Below are 14,610 nucleotides of genomic sequence, written 5' to 3' on the forward strand. Positions count from 1 at the left end.
TTTTTTGTTTTATTAGTGTAGAGGTAGGGGCTCCCCAAAATGGGCATGACAATACCCCACCCCACCCCCAGAGAAATTCCAGTCTTTCTGCCCCCCCGGGAGGGCAAATGGTGGCAGTGGCCCCTGATCTGCCCCCTGGGCAGAAAGCCCAGTAGGCGCTAGCGAGTATGCAGGCTTTTTTTATGCGTGGGGGTGGGGGCTACCCAAAATGGTCATACCAATGCCCCCACCCCCACAAAAAATAGCCACCTAAATTTGAGGTTTGCAGGGCATTCTGGGTAAGGAAACGTTGGGGGATCCACGCAAGCCATACCTCCCTGGAATACCCCGGGTGTCTAGTTTTCAGAAATGTGTGGGTTTGGTAGGTTCCTCTAGGTGGCCGCCGAGCACGGGGCCAAAAACCCAGGTGACCCCCCCTTGCAAAACCACGTCGTTTTGAGGTAGGCAATTTTCGTGTCGCCTCAATACGTTTTGGGGCCTTGCCTGTCGCTGGTACTTGGGCCTCCCACACGAGTGAGGCACCGTTTTTATCGGGAGACCCGGGGGAACACTGGGTGGTATGAAATTTGTGTCAGCCCGGTGATGCCACAACTTTCCCACACAAAAATGTGTGAAAAAGGTGATTTTTTCAGCTAAATTTGAGGTTTGCAGGGCATTCTGGGTAAGGAAACGTTGGGGGATCCACGCAAACCATACCTCCCTGGAATCCCCCGGATGTCTAGTTTTCAGAAATGTGTGGGTTTGGTAGGTTCCCCTAGGTGGCCGCCGAGCACCGGGCCAAAAACCCAGGTGACCCCCCTTGTAAAACCAGGTCGTTTTGAGGTAGGCAATTTTCATGTCGCCTCAATACGTTTTGGGGCCTTGCCTGTCGCGGGTACTTGGGCCTCCCACACGAGTGAGGCACTGTTTTTATCGGGAGACCCGTGGGAACACTGGGTGGTAGGAAATTTGTGTCAGCCCGGTGATGCCACAACTTTCCCACACAAAAATGTGTGAAAAAGGTGATTTTTTCAGCTAAATTTGAGGTTTGCAGGGCATTCTGGGTAAGGAAACGTTGAGGGATCCACGCAAGCCATACCTCCCTGGAATCCCCCGGGTGTCTAGTTTTCAGAAATGTGTGAGTTTGGTAGGTACCCCTAGGTGGGCGCCGAGCACCGGGCCAAAAACCCAGGTGACCCCCCTTGCAAAACCAGGTCGTTTTGAGGTAGGCAATTTTCATGTCGCCTCAATACGTTTTGGGGCCTTGCCTGTCGCGGGTACTTGGGCCTCCCACACGAGTGATGCACCGTTTTTATCGGGAGACCCGGGGGAACGCTGGGTGGTAGGAAATTTGTGTCAGCCCGGTGATGCCACAACTTTCCCACACAAAAATGTGTGAAAAATGTAATTTTTTCAGCTAAAATTGAAGTTTGCAGGGGATTCTGGGTAAGGAAACGTTGGGGGATCCACGCAAGCCATGCCTCCCTGGAAGCACACAGGTGTCCAGTTTTCAAAAATGTATAGGTTTCCCAAGGTGCCCGCAGAGCTAGGGTTCAAAAACTACAGCTAGACATTTTGCCAAAAAAGGGTCATTTTTCACTGCGAAATTGAGGTGTGACCACGTTGCGTTTTGCGCCGTTTCCTGTCGCGGGCACTAGGCCGACCCACACAAGTGAGGTACCGTTTTTCTCGTAAGACTTTGGGGAACGCGGGGTGGGTGGAAATTTGTGGATCCACGGAGATTCCGGAACTTTCCACCACAGAAATGAGGGGAAAATGTGTTTTTTTTGTCAATTTTTTAGGTTTGCAAGGGATTCTGGGTAACAGACTCTGGTGGGAGGCAGTCAAGTCACCCCATCCTGGATTCCCCTGGGTGTCTAGTTTTCAAAAATGTATAGGTTTGCTAGGTTTCCCAAGGTGCCCGTAGAGCTACGGTTCAAAAACTAGAGCTAGGCACTTTGCCAAAAAAGGGTAAATTTTCACTGCGATATTGAGTTGTGACCACGTTGCGTTTTGCGCCGTTTCCTGTCGCGGGCACTAGGCCGACCCACACAAGTGAGGTACCGTTTTTCTCGTAAGACTTTGGGGAATGCAAGGTGGGTGGAAATTTGTGGATCCACGCAGATTCTGAAACTTTCCACCACAGAAATGTGTGGAAAATGTGTTTTTTTGGACAATTTTTTAGGTTTGCAAGGGATTCTGGGTAACAGACCCTGGTGGGAGGCAGTCAAGTCACCCCATCCTGGATTCCCCTGGGTGTCTAGTTTTCAAAAATGTATAGGTTTGCTAGGTTTCCCAAGGTGCCCGCAGAGCTAGGGTTCAAAAACTAGAGCTAGGCACTTTGCCAAAAAAGGGTAAATTTTCACTGCGATATTGAGTTGTGACCACGTTGCGTTTTGCACCGTTTCCTGTCGCAGGCACTATGCCTACCCACACAAGTGAGGTACTATTTTTATCGGGAGACTTAGGGTAATTCAGTTTTGTAAAGGAACTGTTATTATCTATTGACTTTCGATGCATTTCTGCCTTCCAAATGAAAGATATTGTGTAAAAAAGAAGTCATTCTAAAAAATGACTGATAATTCTCATGCTAGTATGAGTATCCCCAATTTCAGAAATGTGCAAATATCTACTGTTTCTAAACTCTATATTTTGTTCCCATTTCAGAAATACATAGGTGTTTTTCATACCGATTTTTCCATGTACACATTTTTACAGAATAATTACTATATACCCGGTACATAATAAAAAACCATTGCAAGTTGCTGCTCAGTTTTTGGCTCTGGGTTCGTCGGGTTCTTGGTGAACCTACAAGTCTTATATATCCCCACAACCAGTAATGTCCAGCGGATGTAATGGTATATTGCTTTTAAAGAGCTGTCATAATTGGAAGAAGTTACAGGTGAAAACGTTGATACAAAAGGCTTTTTTTTTTCAACTAATTTTCAATTCATCCTATATTTAACTGTTAGTTTCTATAAAAAAAACCTTGATGGATCTACACAAATGACCCCTTGCTGAATTCAGAGTTTTGTCTTCTTCTCGGAAATGTATAGCTTTCCAGGATCCATTATTGCTTTTGTACCCATTTCTGCCATTAACTGGAAGGAGGTCAAAAGCACAAAAAATAGCAAAATTAGGCTATGTCCCAGAAAAATGCCAAAACTGTGTAAAAAATGTTGGGTTTCTGACAAAAGTCTGGTATCCCCGAAAAGCTGGGAAAACGGTGATTCCAACCCCACAAACCCTTTTTTGATAACATTTGCAGGGAAATACCCAGATGCTTTCATTTGCAGCCCGTTTTTCCAATTTGTCCGAAAAAACCCAAAATGTTGCTGTATTTTGGCTAATTTATGTGACCCCTCTGGGAGAATCCACAAACCCTGAGTACCTTTAGAATCCCCATGATGTTGGAAGAAAAGGATGCAAATTTGGCTTGGATACCTTATGTGGTCAAAAAGTTACAGGGGTCTAAGCGCGCACTACCCCAAATAGCCAAAAAAGGGCGTGGCACAGGAGGGGAAAAGGCCTGGCAGCGAAGGGGTTAAAGAAAGGATTTTTACATAAAGTATTTTTAGAGGAAAGATACTGAGGTTCGTATCTTGGAGTTGTAAATAAATCCTTCACATTCATATATGTACCTCGGTAAAACATAATGTAGTGTAACACAAAAACCACCTTTTTCCATGAATACCGTGCATGGTTCCCACTGGTCGTTATTCGGTTTTGCTATTTAAGAGGGTAGTATCGGTTCATACTGATATTTGACCTGGATGAAAAAAGGCATAATATTATATCTTGACGAGGAAAGGTATTTTACGGTCACCTCTTCCCGGTATCAGGTGATTGATACATTATATATTCTGTGGTGCCTACACGTATTTCATGTTAGACTATTCTTACATTGTTGCGATGGCATTTTTGAAGAACAAGGGAGAATGTAATGGACTCACTAACGTGGCAAGGCAGGAAACCCCCAATGATACATGGCCAGCTCATTGTACATCATTTATTTAGAGTATTGACTTGGTTCCTTGGTACCTCATCGTTGAGGCCCAGTATATGAGTCTTAAGGCAGTGTACCCATCTCTATTCCCTCAGTAACAGTGTTTTTGGGGTGCTGCTGGTGGGCATGACTTTCTCAATAATGTTCCATTGTAAATCTGTGTCTGTGTGTTTTTTTTCAAGAAAATGCGATGTCAGTTTAGTTGTTACACATCTGCATCTTATGGTACTTCTATGTTCATTAATGCGGATCCTAATCTTACGGGTAGTCATCCCGATATAGACCGCAGGGACATGTAATAACATGTACCACATTGGTACTGTTACAATTTGTATAGGATCTCTGCTCCCCAGGGGTTCTCATTCCAAGGTCTAACGTGTTTGTGTGGGATGGAAATTAGCATATAGAGCAATTACCGCATGGAAAATGTCCCTGGACTGGGGGTAGATTCCACAGTGCGTTCTGTCCATAGTTGTTTTTTTGTTTGTTTTGCTGTGAACCAATCTGTCCCGGGTGCTACTGTTTTTCGAAATGAAAACAAGGGTTTTTGAAAATCTAGTTTGTTCGATGTGAGGATACGCCAGTGTTTGTTAATTATCTGTTTGACAAAATTAGAGCTGGTATTGTAGGTTGTGACACAGATGCTGTTTGTGTTCTCAGGTCGATCTGTTTTCTCTAGAAGGGAATCTCTTGGGATGTTGCGTACTCTCTTTTTGGTGTTGGTGACAATTTGAACAGGATGTCGTTGGCATTGTAGTTTGTTCGCCAAAGTGTCTGCTTCCCTTTTGTAATCATCTAGCTTTGAGCAGTTGGACCGTATGTGCATAAACTGTCCAACTGGGAGATTCTCCTGGAGTGCTCTTGGATGGGCACTCTCACAGTGTAATAAGCTGTTTCGATCAGTAGGTTTTGTAAACAGGGATGTGTAGAGTTTACCGTCTTCTGCCATAATGTTTACATCCAAGAAAGAGACTTTACTGTTGTTGTGAGTCATGGTAAACTTCAGGTGAGGGTTTCTTTCATTTATCCAGTTGCTAAATGATTCAGGAGAGATGTTGTTTCATATGACCAAGATGTCGTCTATATACCTGATTGTCTATATAGAGCTGCTTGAGCGGCCTGAAGGAGGTTGAGGCACTCAAATTGCAATCTCCCTTTTGCCTTTAATTTCCTCTGTAACCTTACCTTACCTAACAACAATATTGTCACAACTTTGTCACCTACAATGTGTGAATACAAGGCCTCCCTCCTGCGCTCCCTTGGGAATCATTAGCCCTGAGTTGATGGGGTGAGTGCCAAAAAAAAAGTAACAACCTGCGTGTGATGTGAATGAATGTGAGAAGAACAATCGATGGTAAAAATTTAAGTTTATTGTGAATGAAATAATGCATGCATGCACAACCTATAGCACTTGTGAAAGCCACAGGAGTACACATGGTATGATAAACGCGAACAACAACGTATGAGTTCACCATAGCAGCATGATTTTAACTAAATTTTGGTGGGGTGAATGATACCCCGACACCATCACAACAATGGCTCCAGGGGGGACCATGTGAAGATGGTATTTTAATGTCAATAACAATGTACATAATAACAAATGTATATTATGTTTTTCTGTGTAGGTAATTCCTCATGCAAAACCGGTGGCAAGTATTAGGCCTGTTCCATTTTTTAACACTTAGAAGTACACTTGGCAAGTAGCGTGTATGCACTCACGTCTCTGGGGGACATAACCTCTTATGTCCCACCCTGACGAAAGCCCCAGACTTATTTAGGCCAGCTAAGAAGGGCTGAAACATGTTGGTGCTAATTCCAGAGTCATAGGACCATCACATCCTGATACACGTTTGTATATATATTTTTAACATTCCCTCCCACTCCACTATTAAATTATTTAGGAGTGGCTGAGAAATGTTATCTTTAATAGTTCGCCCCATTTACTGTATGTTTAAGTGCTCCCTGGAAGTTGGTTGAGCCCACCCTGACCTCTAGGAGTTGGGGTGAGCCCGATGATGAAGCATGTCACTACTAGAGTGAGTGAGGTCTATTAAAAGAAAAGGGTCTCTTTCCCTTCCCACCCGTTACAACAGGTTGGCTGTATAGTAAATCCTCTCTATAAATTTTGTCTGAGAGTATTACCAGCGCACACCAACCCTTTGCTTTTGTTTTTCCTCTGCTTCTGGAGGATATAACAATAAGTCGTGGAAAGGTCTTATAACTAGTCACCTGGACTATGGGAATGCTTTATTGGTAGCAGCAAATGATACCTTGCTGGCCAAACTGCATTATGCAGAATACAGCTGCAGGCTGATCTGAAATCTACCTCCACGGTTGTCCTCTGCCCCCATTTAAAAAAACTGCATTGGTTGCCTATCAGAAAGCAGGCCGTCTTAAAGCTCTATTGTCTGATGCTTAAGGCACTATACAAGGCCTGTTGGTCCTACCTGCATTTGCAACTTATCACTATCAGCCTTCCAGACAGCTATGGTCTTCAAACAAAGCTCTCTTGCAGACTCCACACATTCTCACCTACAGATCCGAGGGCAGAGCTTTCTCGTATATGGCCCTGTATCACTGGAATAAACTCCCTCTCTATCTTTGTACCTTACCCAATTTTATAAATTTTAAGAAGATGTTAAAAACTTGGAAGTTTTAGAATGCACTAGTTTGTCTGATCAGCACAGAGTGGAGATACCCCTTTGGAAGTGAGTCGTGCACTATATGAAGAACAATAAATAAATTACGGGTCCCTTGAGAGGACCAAGAGGAAAACAACAATGTAAGTTGTGTTTGGTATGTAAGAGTCATTATAATTTAACATTGAGCCTAGAACTTTTCTCATAGGCACAATAAATGAGGATACCTGTGAAGTTTTGGCATTTTTGGGTGTGATGGTATCTTTTTACCTATATATCGTGCAGCTCTACCTATGGCAGAAAGGAAAGACATCTGATTGGCTAAAATAAGAGTCTTCCAACATGTACAGGATTTTACCACCCTCTCAACTTCATTTGGGAGTGGCAAAACTAGGATGTGTTCGCATTCGGTGTTGTGTCCTTGCTCTTTTATTTTGAGAGAGAAGTCCACGTTTTTAGGGGATAGCAACACAAAAATGGTATCTGGTGAGCAGAGACGCAAGGAGCTGGATGACAGCCGGAGGAGCCAACAAGGACCACATCAAAGTTCATCGTGTGGAGGTTTTTTTCAATCCCTTCACAAGAGAAGAATGTAGCTGCCAAGATAGTGACATGCAACCTCTGCAGGGGTTCTGGCAAGAAGTGCTACTTTAGAACTTCTGGAATGAAAAAGCACTTAGGGGTGTGCCATAGCAGACATCTAATTCGTCCATGACTCTCTCTACAACCAGGAGACACTGTACCATCTGGAGTGTAGCAGAGGCAATTTGATGTCAACTCTGCCATATACCAATATGGTAATCTACTGCAGCAAGTGCTTCAAAATTGTCCCCTATTGTAGACAAGTTGGTGTCTGATAATCAATGCAAGCAGAAGAATTATTGTTTAAACTCCAAGTTCAGGTGCCCTCTTTTTTAACCCGTCCTGTGTGTCAGACGGCCGGGAGCCATCCAATGCCACAGTGCTCATGTGCGTAGGATGGCTCCCAGCCATCCTCACATATGGCACAGGAAATCCCTCTGGTAAGGGCACCTTGCAAAACCAGGTTGTTTTGTGATTGGTAATTTTGATGTCTCCACAATACGTTTTGGGCCCTTCCCTGGTGCGGGTACTTGGCCCAGCCACACAAGTGAGGTATGATTTTATCGAGAGACCTGGGGGAATGCTCGGTGGTGGGAAATCCCTCTGGTGCAGACACCTTGCAAAACCAGGTCGTTTTGTGATTGGTAATTTTGATGTCTCCACAATACGTTTTGGGCCCTTCCCTGCCGTGGGTACTTGGACCACCCACACAAGTGAGGTGGGAAATTTGTGTCAGCCCGGTGATCAGACAACTTTTCCACACAGAAACGTGAGAACAATGTGATTTTTTTCAGCTAGATTTGAGGTTTGCAGGGGATTCTGGGTAGGAAAACGTTGGGGATCCATACAAGCTATACCTCCCTGGACTCCCCAGGGTGTCTAGTTTTCAGAAATGTCTGGGTTTGGTAGGTTTCCCTAGATGGCCGCCTAGCCCGGGGCCAAAAACCCAGGTGACCCCCGCTTGCAAAACCCGGTCGTTTTGTGATTGGTAATTTTGATGTCTCCACAATACGTTTTAGGCTCTTCTCTGCCATGGGCACTTGGCCCACCCACACAAGTGAGGTACAATTTTTATCAGGAGACTTTGGGGAATACTGGGTGGGTGGAAGTTTGTGGATCCACACAGATTCCAGAACTTTCCATCACAGAAATGTGAGAATGTTTTTTTTTATTTTACAAAGTTTGAGGTTTGCAAGTGATTTTTGGTAACAGAATCTGGTGAGAGCCACACAAGTCAACCCATCCTGGATTCCCCTGGGTGTCTAGTTTTCAGAAATGTAAAGGTTTGCTAGGTTTCCCTAGGTGCCAGCTAAGCTAGGGTTCACAATCCACAGCTAGGCACATTGCAGAAAAAGCGTCCGTTTTCACTGGAAAAATGTAATGTGTCCACAGATACATTTTGTGCCATTTCCTGTCGCGGGCACTAGGCCTACCCACACAAATGAGGTGTCATTTTTACCAGGAGACTTTGTGGACTGCAGAGTGGATAGAAGTTTGTGGATCCACTTTGTTTCCAGAACTTTCCATCACAGAAATGTGACGAAAATGTGTTTGTTTTGACAAAGTTTGAGGTTTGCAAGGGATTCTGGGTAACAGAACCTGGTCAGAGCCACACAAGTCACACAATGACAGATTCCCCTGGGTGTCTAGTTTTAAAAAATGTACAGGTTTTCTAGGTTTCCCTAGTCACCAGCTGAGCTAGGGTTAAAAACCCACAGCTAGGCACATTGAAAAAAAAAGGTCAGTTCTCACTGGAAAAATTTGATGTGTCCACATTGTGTTTTGGGCCATTTCCTGTCACGGGCACTAGGCCTACCCACACAAGTGGTGTACCATTTGTATCGGGAGACTTTGGGGTGGGTGGAATTTTGTGGATCCACGGAGATTCGAGAACTTTCCATAAGAGAAATGTGTGAGGAAAATGACAAAGTTTGAGGTTTGCCAGGGATTATGGGTGACAGAACCTGATGAGAGTCACACAAGTCACCCCATCCTGGATTCCACCGGGTGTCTAGTTTTGAAAAATGTACAGGTTTGCTAGGTTTCCCCAGGTGCAGGCTGAGCTAGAATCCAAAATCCACAGCTAGGCACATTTAAAAAAAGTATGCGTTTCCACTGGGAAAATGTGATGTGTCCACATTGCGTTTGGGCAGTTTCCTGTCGCAGGCACTAGGGCTACCCACACAAGTGAGGTGCCATTGTTATTGGGAGACTTAGGGGAACACAGAATTGTAGAAAAACTGTTATTACCTATTGACTTTCTATGTATTTCTGCCTTCCAAATGTAAGACAATGTGAAAAAAGAAGCCAGTTTGAAAAATGTCCTCTAATTCACATGTTAGTATAGGTACCCACAATTTCGTAGATGTGCAAATAACTATTCTAAACTATTTATTTTGTTCACATTTTGGAAATACATAGGTGTCCTTGATACCTATTTTTCCCTCTTTATAGTTTACCAAATGAATTGCTATATACCCAGTACACAATGAAAACCCACTGCACGGCGCAGCTCAGTTATTGGCTCTGGGTACCTCGGGTTCTTGGAGACCCTTCAAGTCCTATATATCATCACAACCAGAAGGGTCCAGCGGATGTAACAGTATCTTGCATTAAAAAATCTGCCATAGTTAGAAGAAGTTACAGGTGAAAACGTTGGCACATATGGCTGTTTTTTTCAACTCAATTTCAATATTGTTTTATTTCACCTGTTAGTTTCTATAGGAAAACCTTGAAGGATCTATGCAAATGACCGCTTGCTAAATTCAGAATTTTGTCTACTTTTTTAAATGTATAGCTTTCTGGGATCCATTATTGCTTTCACACCCATTTCTACCACTAACTCGATGGAGGTTGAAGGCACAAAGAAATAATAAACATAGGCTATGTCCCAGTAAAATGCCAAAACTGTGTAGAAAGTTTTGGTTTTCTGACAAAAGTCTGCCTGTCCCTGTAAGCTGGAAAGATGTTGATTTCAGCACCACAAACCTTTTGTTGATACTATTTGCAGGGTAAAAAAAATAGATGCTTTCATCTGCAGCACTTTTCCCCCCTTTTTCCAAAATAAAAACAAAATGTTGCTGTATTTGACTAATTTCTGGATCCCCTCCAGGGGAATCCACAAACCATGGGTTACTTGTGTGGACAAAAAGTTATAGTGGCCTAAGCGTGAACTACCCCAAATAGCCACAAAAAGGCTTAGCACATAGGGGGAAAAGTTCTAGCAGCGAATGGGTTAATTTGAATCCCCCCAACAAATAGGACATCTCCCAAAAAATTTACCAGATTAAAAACAGAAAAAAGTTTCTTTTTAGAACCACAGTTATTGGTTGCCATGCCTGTCTGTTTATGTTGTGTGGTTGGCCGCAGGACCTGGCTAGTGGCCAGGCCCTGCGCCCAACCCATTGCAGGGCAACCAACCCTGGGCTGTGCGTAGCAGGGGTTTGGTTGCAGGGCCTGGCCCAAATCCTAAAAAAGCTGCAAAATATCTTTGATGATGTAAAGCAGCCAATCAGATTTTATCTTTTGCTCTGTCGGTCCCACAGCACTATATCAGCCCAAATATTGATTCATTTTGAACCTTAATTTTTCAAAACCTACTGCCCAAATTTACACCAAATCGCACAAAACACACTTTCTGGGTAAAGATCTAGCTTTTTGGAAAATTAGGTGTATTTCAATTCAGCCATTTTGGCTGTAGCAATGTCTAAAGTTCCAATGGGAAATTACATGAAGAAAACAGGTTTTGGGACCTCCACTTTTTCCCGGCCCACCCTTGACGGATCACTGTGAAACTTTGCAGGAAGGAGCTGAAGTGGATGAACCTTTTTTTGGAAAGTATCGTTAAGATCCGTTAAACTGCACCAAAGTTACTAGCTAACCAAAAAATACATTTCCTGTGGAAACCTGTCTCTAAGTTGAACTACACAGTGGTGACTGCCACAGTTTAACATGACTTTTTAAATGTCAATCAGGAGGAAGTAGCTCAATTTGGCTCACCAAAATGATAACACCACAGAATTGACTTTCATTTCATGATAGCGCCATGTAGAGAAAAATGTAATAGATATTCTCCAGTAAACATTGCAGGTTTTCTTTTCCACCGAAGACAACAAAGTGTGCAAAGTGTGACATTTTAATATGTTTTGCAAATAAACAAGTCTTACTTTTGCAATCACATCAAGTGTTACTCGACACATCAAGTTGTGAATTTCGACCTCTGTTCTTCCATCTGCTTTTTCTTCCAGTTTTTCCATAAGTGCCTCAGCTTTTTCATTGAATGTCCCCATCAAACCTTTGAGGTAGCTGCAAAACAGTGTGTGTTACCTTCTGTACATTAAGAATGTTTATGATAAATAATGTGTAATAATGACCTCCATCTTATTTTGTGACAGCATGATGACTATTTTGTGCAGTCTCCATACAGGGCTCTTTGGTATTTCTAGGTGTGAAACTCCTGCACTGCTAAGTTTAGGAACTTCAGCTGCAACTCATTGATGAGACCTGAAACTCTGATGAGGTTATTTATTATCCTGCATAGAGGAGAAGTGATGCAGCAGTTAACCTGAACTGTTAATTATGGGGAGGGTCAGATTCATTTGCCTACAGTTGATCCACTTTTGTAAAGTTCCAGACAAGATAAAAGATTATGGCATGCTTCTCAGAAGGTATTGCTACCAGCTGCTTTACTTTGTTTACCTTTTTTGGTTTTGGTTCTTTTTTCCTAATAGCTTTAGGTGAATCTAATAAAAACAAGCATCGGCAAAGCCAACAACTCTCACCTACAAGAGTGCTATTGTCCTTGTCAATGTTTCTTAGTCACGTTGTACAGCAGCGTGTCTGCTAAGCAGCATGACAGTAAGTAAAAAAGAAGTGTTAAGTTCAGCAAACTCTGGACGCGTCAAACAAGTTACTTACTTTCGGTAACAATATATCTGTAGGAAACATAGGTTAGTTATAGATTCCTTACCTTAGAATATCCCCCAGGCGTCACACTGGATCCGGAAAGTTTTTCATCAGCAGTACCTCTGCAAGTAGGTAGGTGGCGTCAGTCGACTAAGCATCCGTCGTCGTGGTCGCCGGGATGACGTCGCGGAAGTTACTCAGACACCGCCCTCACGTGCTGACGTCAGTTCTGTAAACAACTTTCCGCTCCAGGAACGCAGAGCCATGCAAGACACTGACCACTGGTGCACAAAACTAGGGCCCTGAAAGGATGTCCTTAGCCCTAGAAATCAGTTCACAGAACGGGGAGGATGGGTGGGGCGGTAAGGAATTTATAACTAACCTATGTTTCTTACAGATATATTGTTACCGAAGGTAAATAACTTGTTCATCTGAAAGAAACAGTTAGTTATAGATTCCTTACCTTAGAATAGATACCCCAGCAATACCAACCCCGGAGGTGAGTCTGCGACCCAAGATCACACCAGAAAATCCTGGAGAACAGAACGGCCGAAGAAGCCGTCTCTCCGGACTTGGCTGTCCAGGCGGTAGTGTCTCGTAAACGTGTGCAACGATGCCCATGTAGCTGCCTGACAGATGTCATGCAGGGGGACTACCCGTCCCAAAGCAGAAGTAGCTGCCGTCGCCCTGGTAGAATGGGCATGCAGCCCCACTGGAGGCTCCTTCTTAGCCAAAGGGTAACAGGCTTTGATGCACAGTACGACCCACCTGGAGATGGTCCATTTGTGCACGGCCCGACCTTTCCAATCGCCCACGTAACCAACAAAGAGCTGGTGGTCCACCTGGAATTGTTTGGTGCGATCCAAATAGAAGAAGAGCGCACGTTTTGGATCCAGACGGTGGAGCCTCTCTTCCTCTTTTGAAGGATGCGGAGGCGGAAAGAAGGTGGGCAAAGTGATGATTTGGCCAATATGAAAAGAAGTGACCACCTTTGGAAGAAAGGAAGGTCGAGTTCTGAGGTCGACCTTGTCCAGATGAACAGCAAGAAAGGGAGGCTTGGAAGACAGAGCTTGTAGCTCACTCACCCTGCGTGCAGAGGTGATGGCCACCAGAAAAGCAGTTTTGAGAGTTAAGAGTCTGAGAGGACAGTTATGTAGCGGTGCGAAGGGAGCACACATAAGATAGGTAAGCACCAAGTTCAAGTCTCACTGAGGCATTACGAAGGGAACAGGAGGAAACAGATGAGTAATGCCCTTAAGAAATCTATTTACAACAGGGGACTTGAAAAGAGAAGGCTGATCAGGGAGCCTGAGAAAGGCTCAAATGGCCGAGCGATAGCACTTAAGAGTGCCCAGAGCAGAGCCCTGCTGGTCCAAAGAAAGGAGTAACAAGAGAACCTCAAAAAGAGGGGCAAAAAGGGGATCCACAGCCTTTGCTGTGCACCATGCTACAAACGTATTCCATCTGCAGGCGTATACCGTCTTAGTGGAGGGACGCCTGGCTGCCAAGATTACATCACTGATTTCGGGAAGCAAGTCAAATGACGTTAACTACCGCCGCTCAATCTCCACGCAAGGGAGTGGAGCCTGGACAGGTTCGGGTGGAGGACCGTCCCCTGATGCTGCGACAGAAGATCCTCCAGAAGAGGCAGTCGGATCGGAGGATAATTGGCTATGTTGAGCAGCTCGGGATACCAGACCCTTCGTGCCCAGTCCGGAGCCACAAGAAATACATGGGCCCGGTCGCATTTGATCTTCTTCAGCACTCGGTGGAGAAGTGGTATAGGTGGAAAGGCATATAGAAGACCGCAACTACACTTGCGCCGAAAAGCGTCGCCTAGGAAGTGCCGCCTTGGAAATTCCAACGTGCAGAATTGCTGACATTGCACGTTCTCTTTGGTGGCGAATAAATCTAACCAAGGCTCTACCCACTGTTGAAAGAGACCTTGCACCACCTCTGAGTGAAGACGCCATTCGTGATCCATCATGCACCTGCGGCTGAGTTAGTTCGCCCTGGCGTTCAGTGAACCTGCCAGGTGTTGAACCACCAGGGATATGCCCTGATGTTCAAGCCATGTCCAGAGACGAAGGGCCTCTTGACATAGGATCCACGACCCCACCCCACCTTGTTTGTTGCAGTACCACATGGCGGTGGTGTTGTCCGTGAACACCTGCAATACTCTTCCCCGGACATAGGGAAGGAATGCCTTCAGTGCAGGACGCATCGCCCGGAGCTCCAGAAGGTTGATGTGAAGCTCGGACTCTGCCGCAGACAAGAGGCCTCTGATCTCCACCTCTCCCATGTGGTCGCCCCATCCCAGAAGGGATGCGTCCATCACCACTGTGTTTTCCGGTTGCGGAAGGGAGAGGGATCTGCTCTTGACCCAATCCTGGTTTGTGAGCCACCACTGCAATTGTCGTGCAGTGCCCTCCGAGATCTGGACACAATCTGACAGATTCCCCTGATGCTGCGCACACTGGAACTTCAGGTCCCACTGCA

At 44.7% G+C, this 14,610-nt stretch overlaps 1 protein-coding gene across 1 annotated transcript in view; it reads right to left on the reverse strand.

The window, feature by feature from the left end:
• Positions 1-14,610, reverse strand: part of LOC146799016 (cholesterol 24-hydroxylase-like) — a 275,481-nt gene that overhangs the window by 132,567 nt on the left and 128,304 nt on the right. The window contains exon 6 of the mRNA XM_085626413.1: positions 11,373-11,511. Within this exon, the coding sequence (XP_085482539.1) occupies positions 11,373-11,511 (139 nt within the window). The remainder of the gene's footprint in view (positions 1-11,372; positions 11,512-14,610) is intronic.

Source organism: Triturus cristatus, chromosome 9, assembly GCF_964204655.1.
Source record: "Triturus cristatus chromosome 9, aTriCri1.1, whole genome shotgun sequence".
Taxonomy (NCBI): Eukaryota; Metazoa; Chordata; class Amphibia; order Caudata; family Salamandridae; genus Triturus; species Triturus cristatus.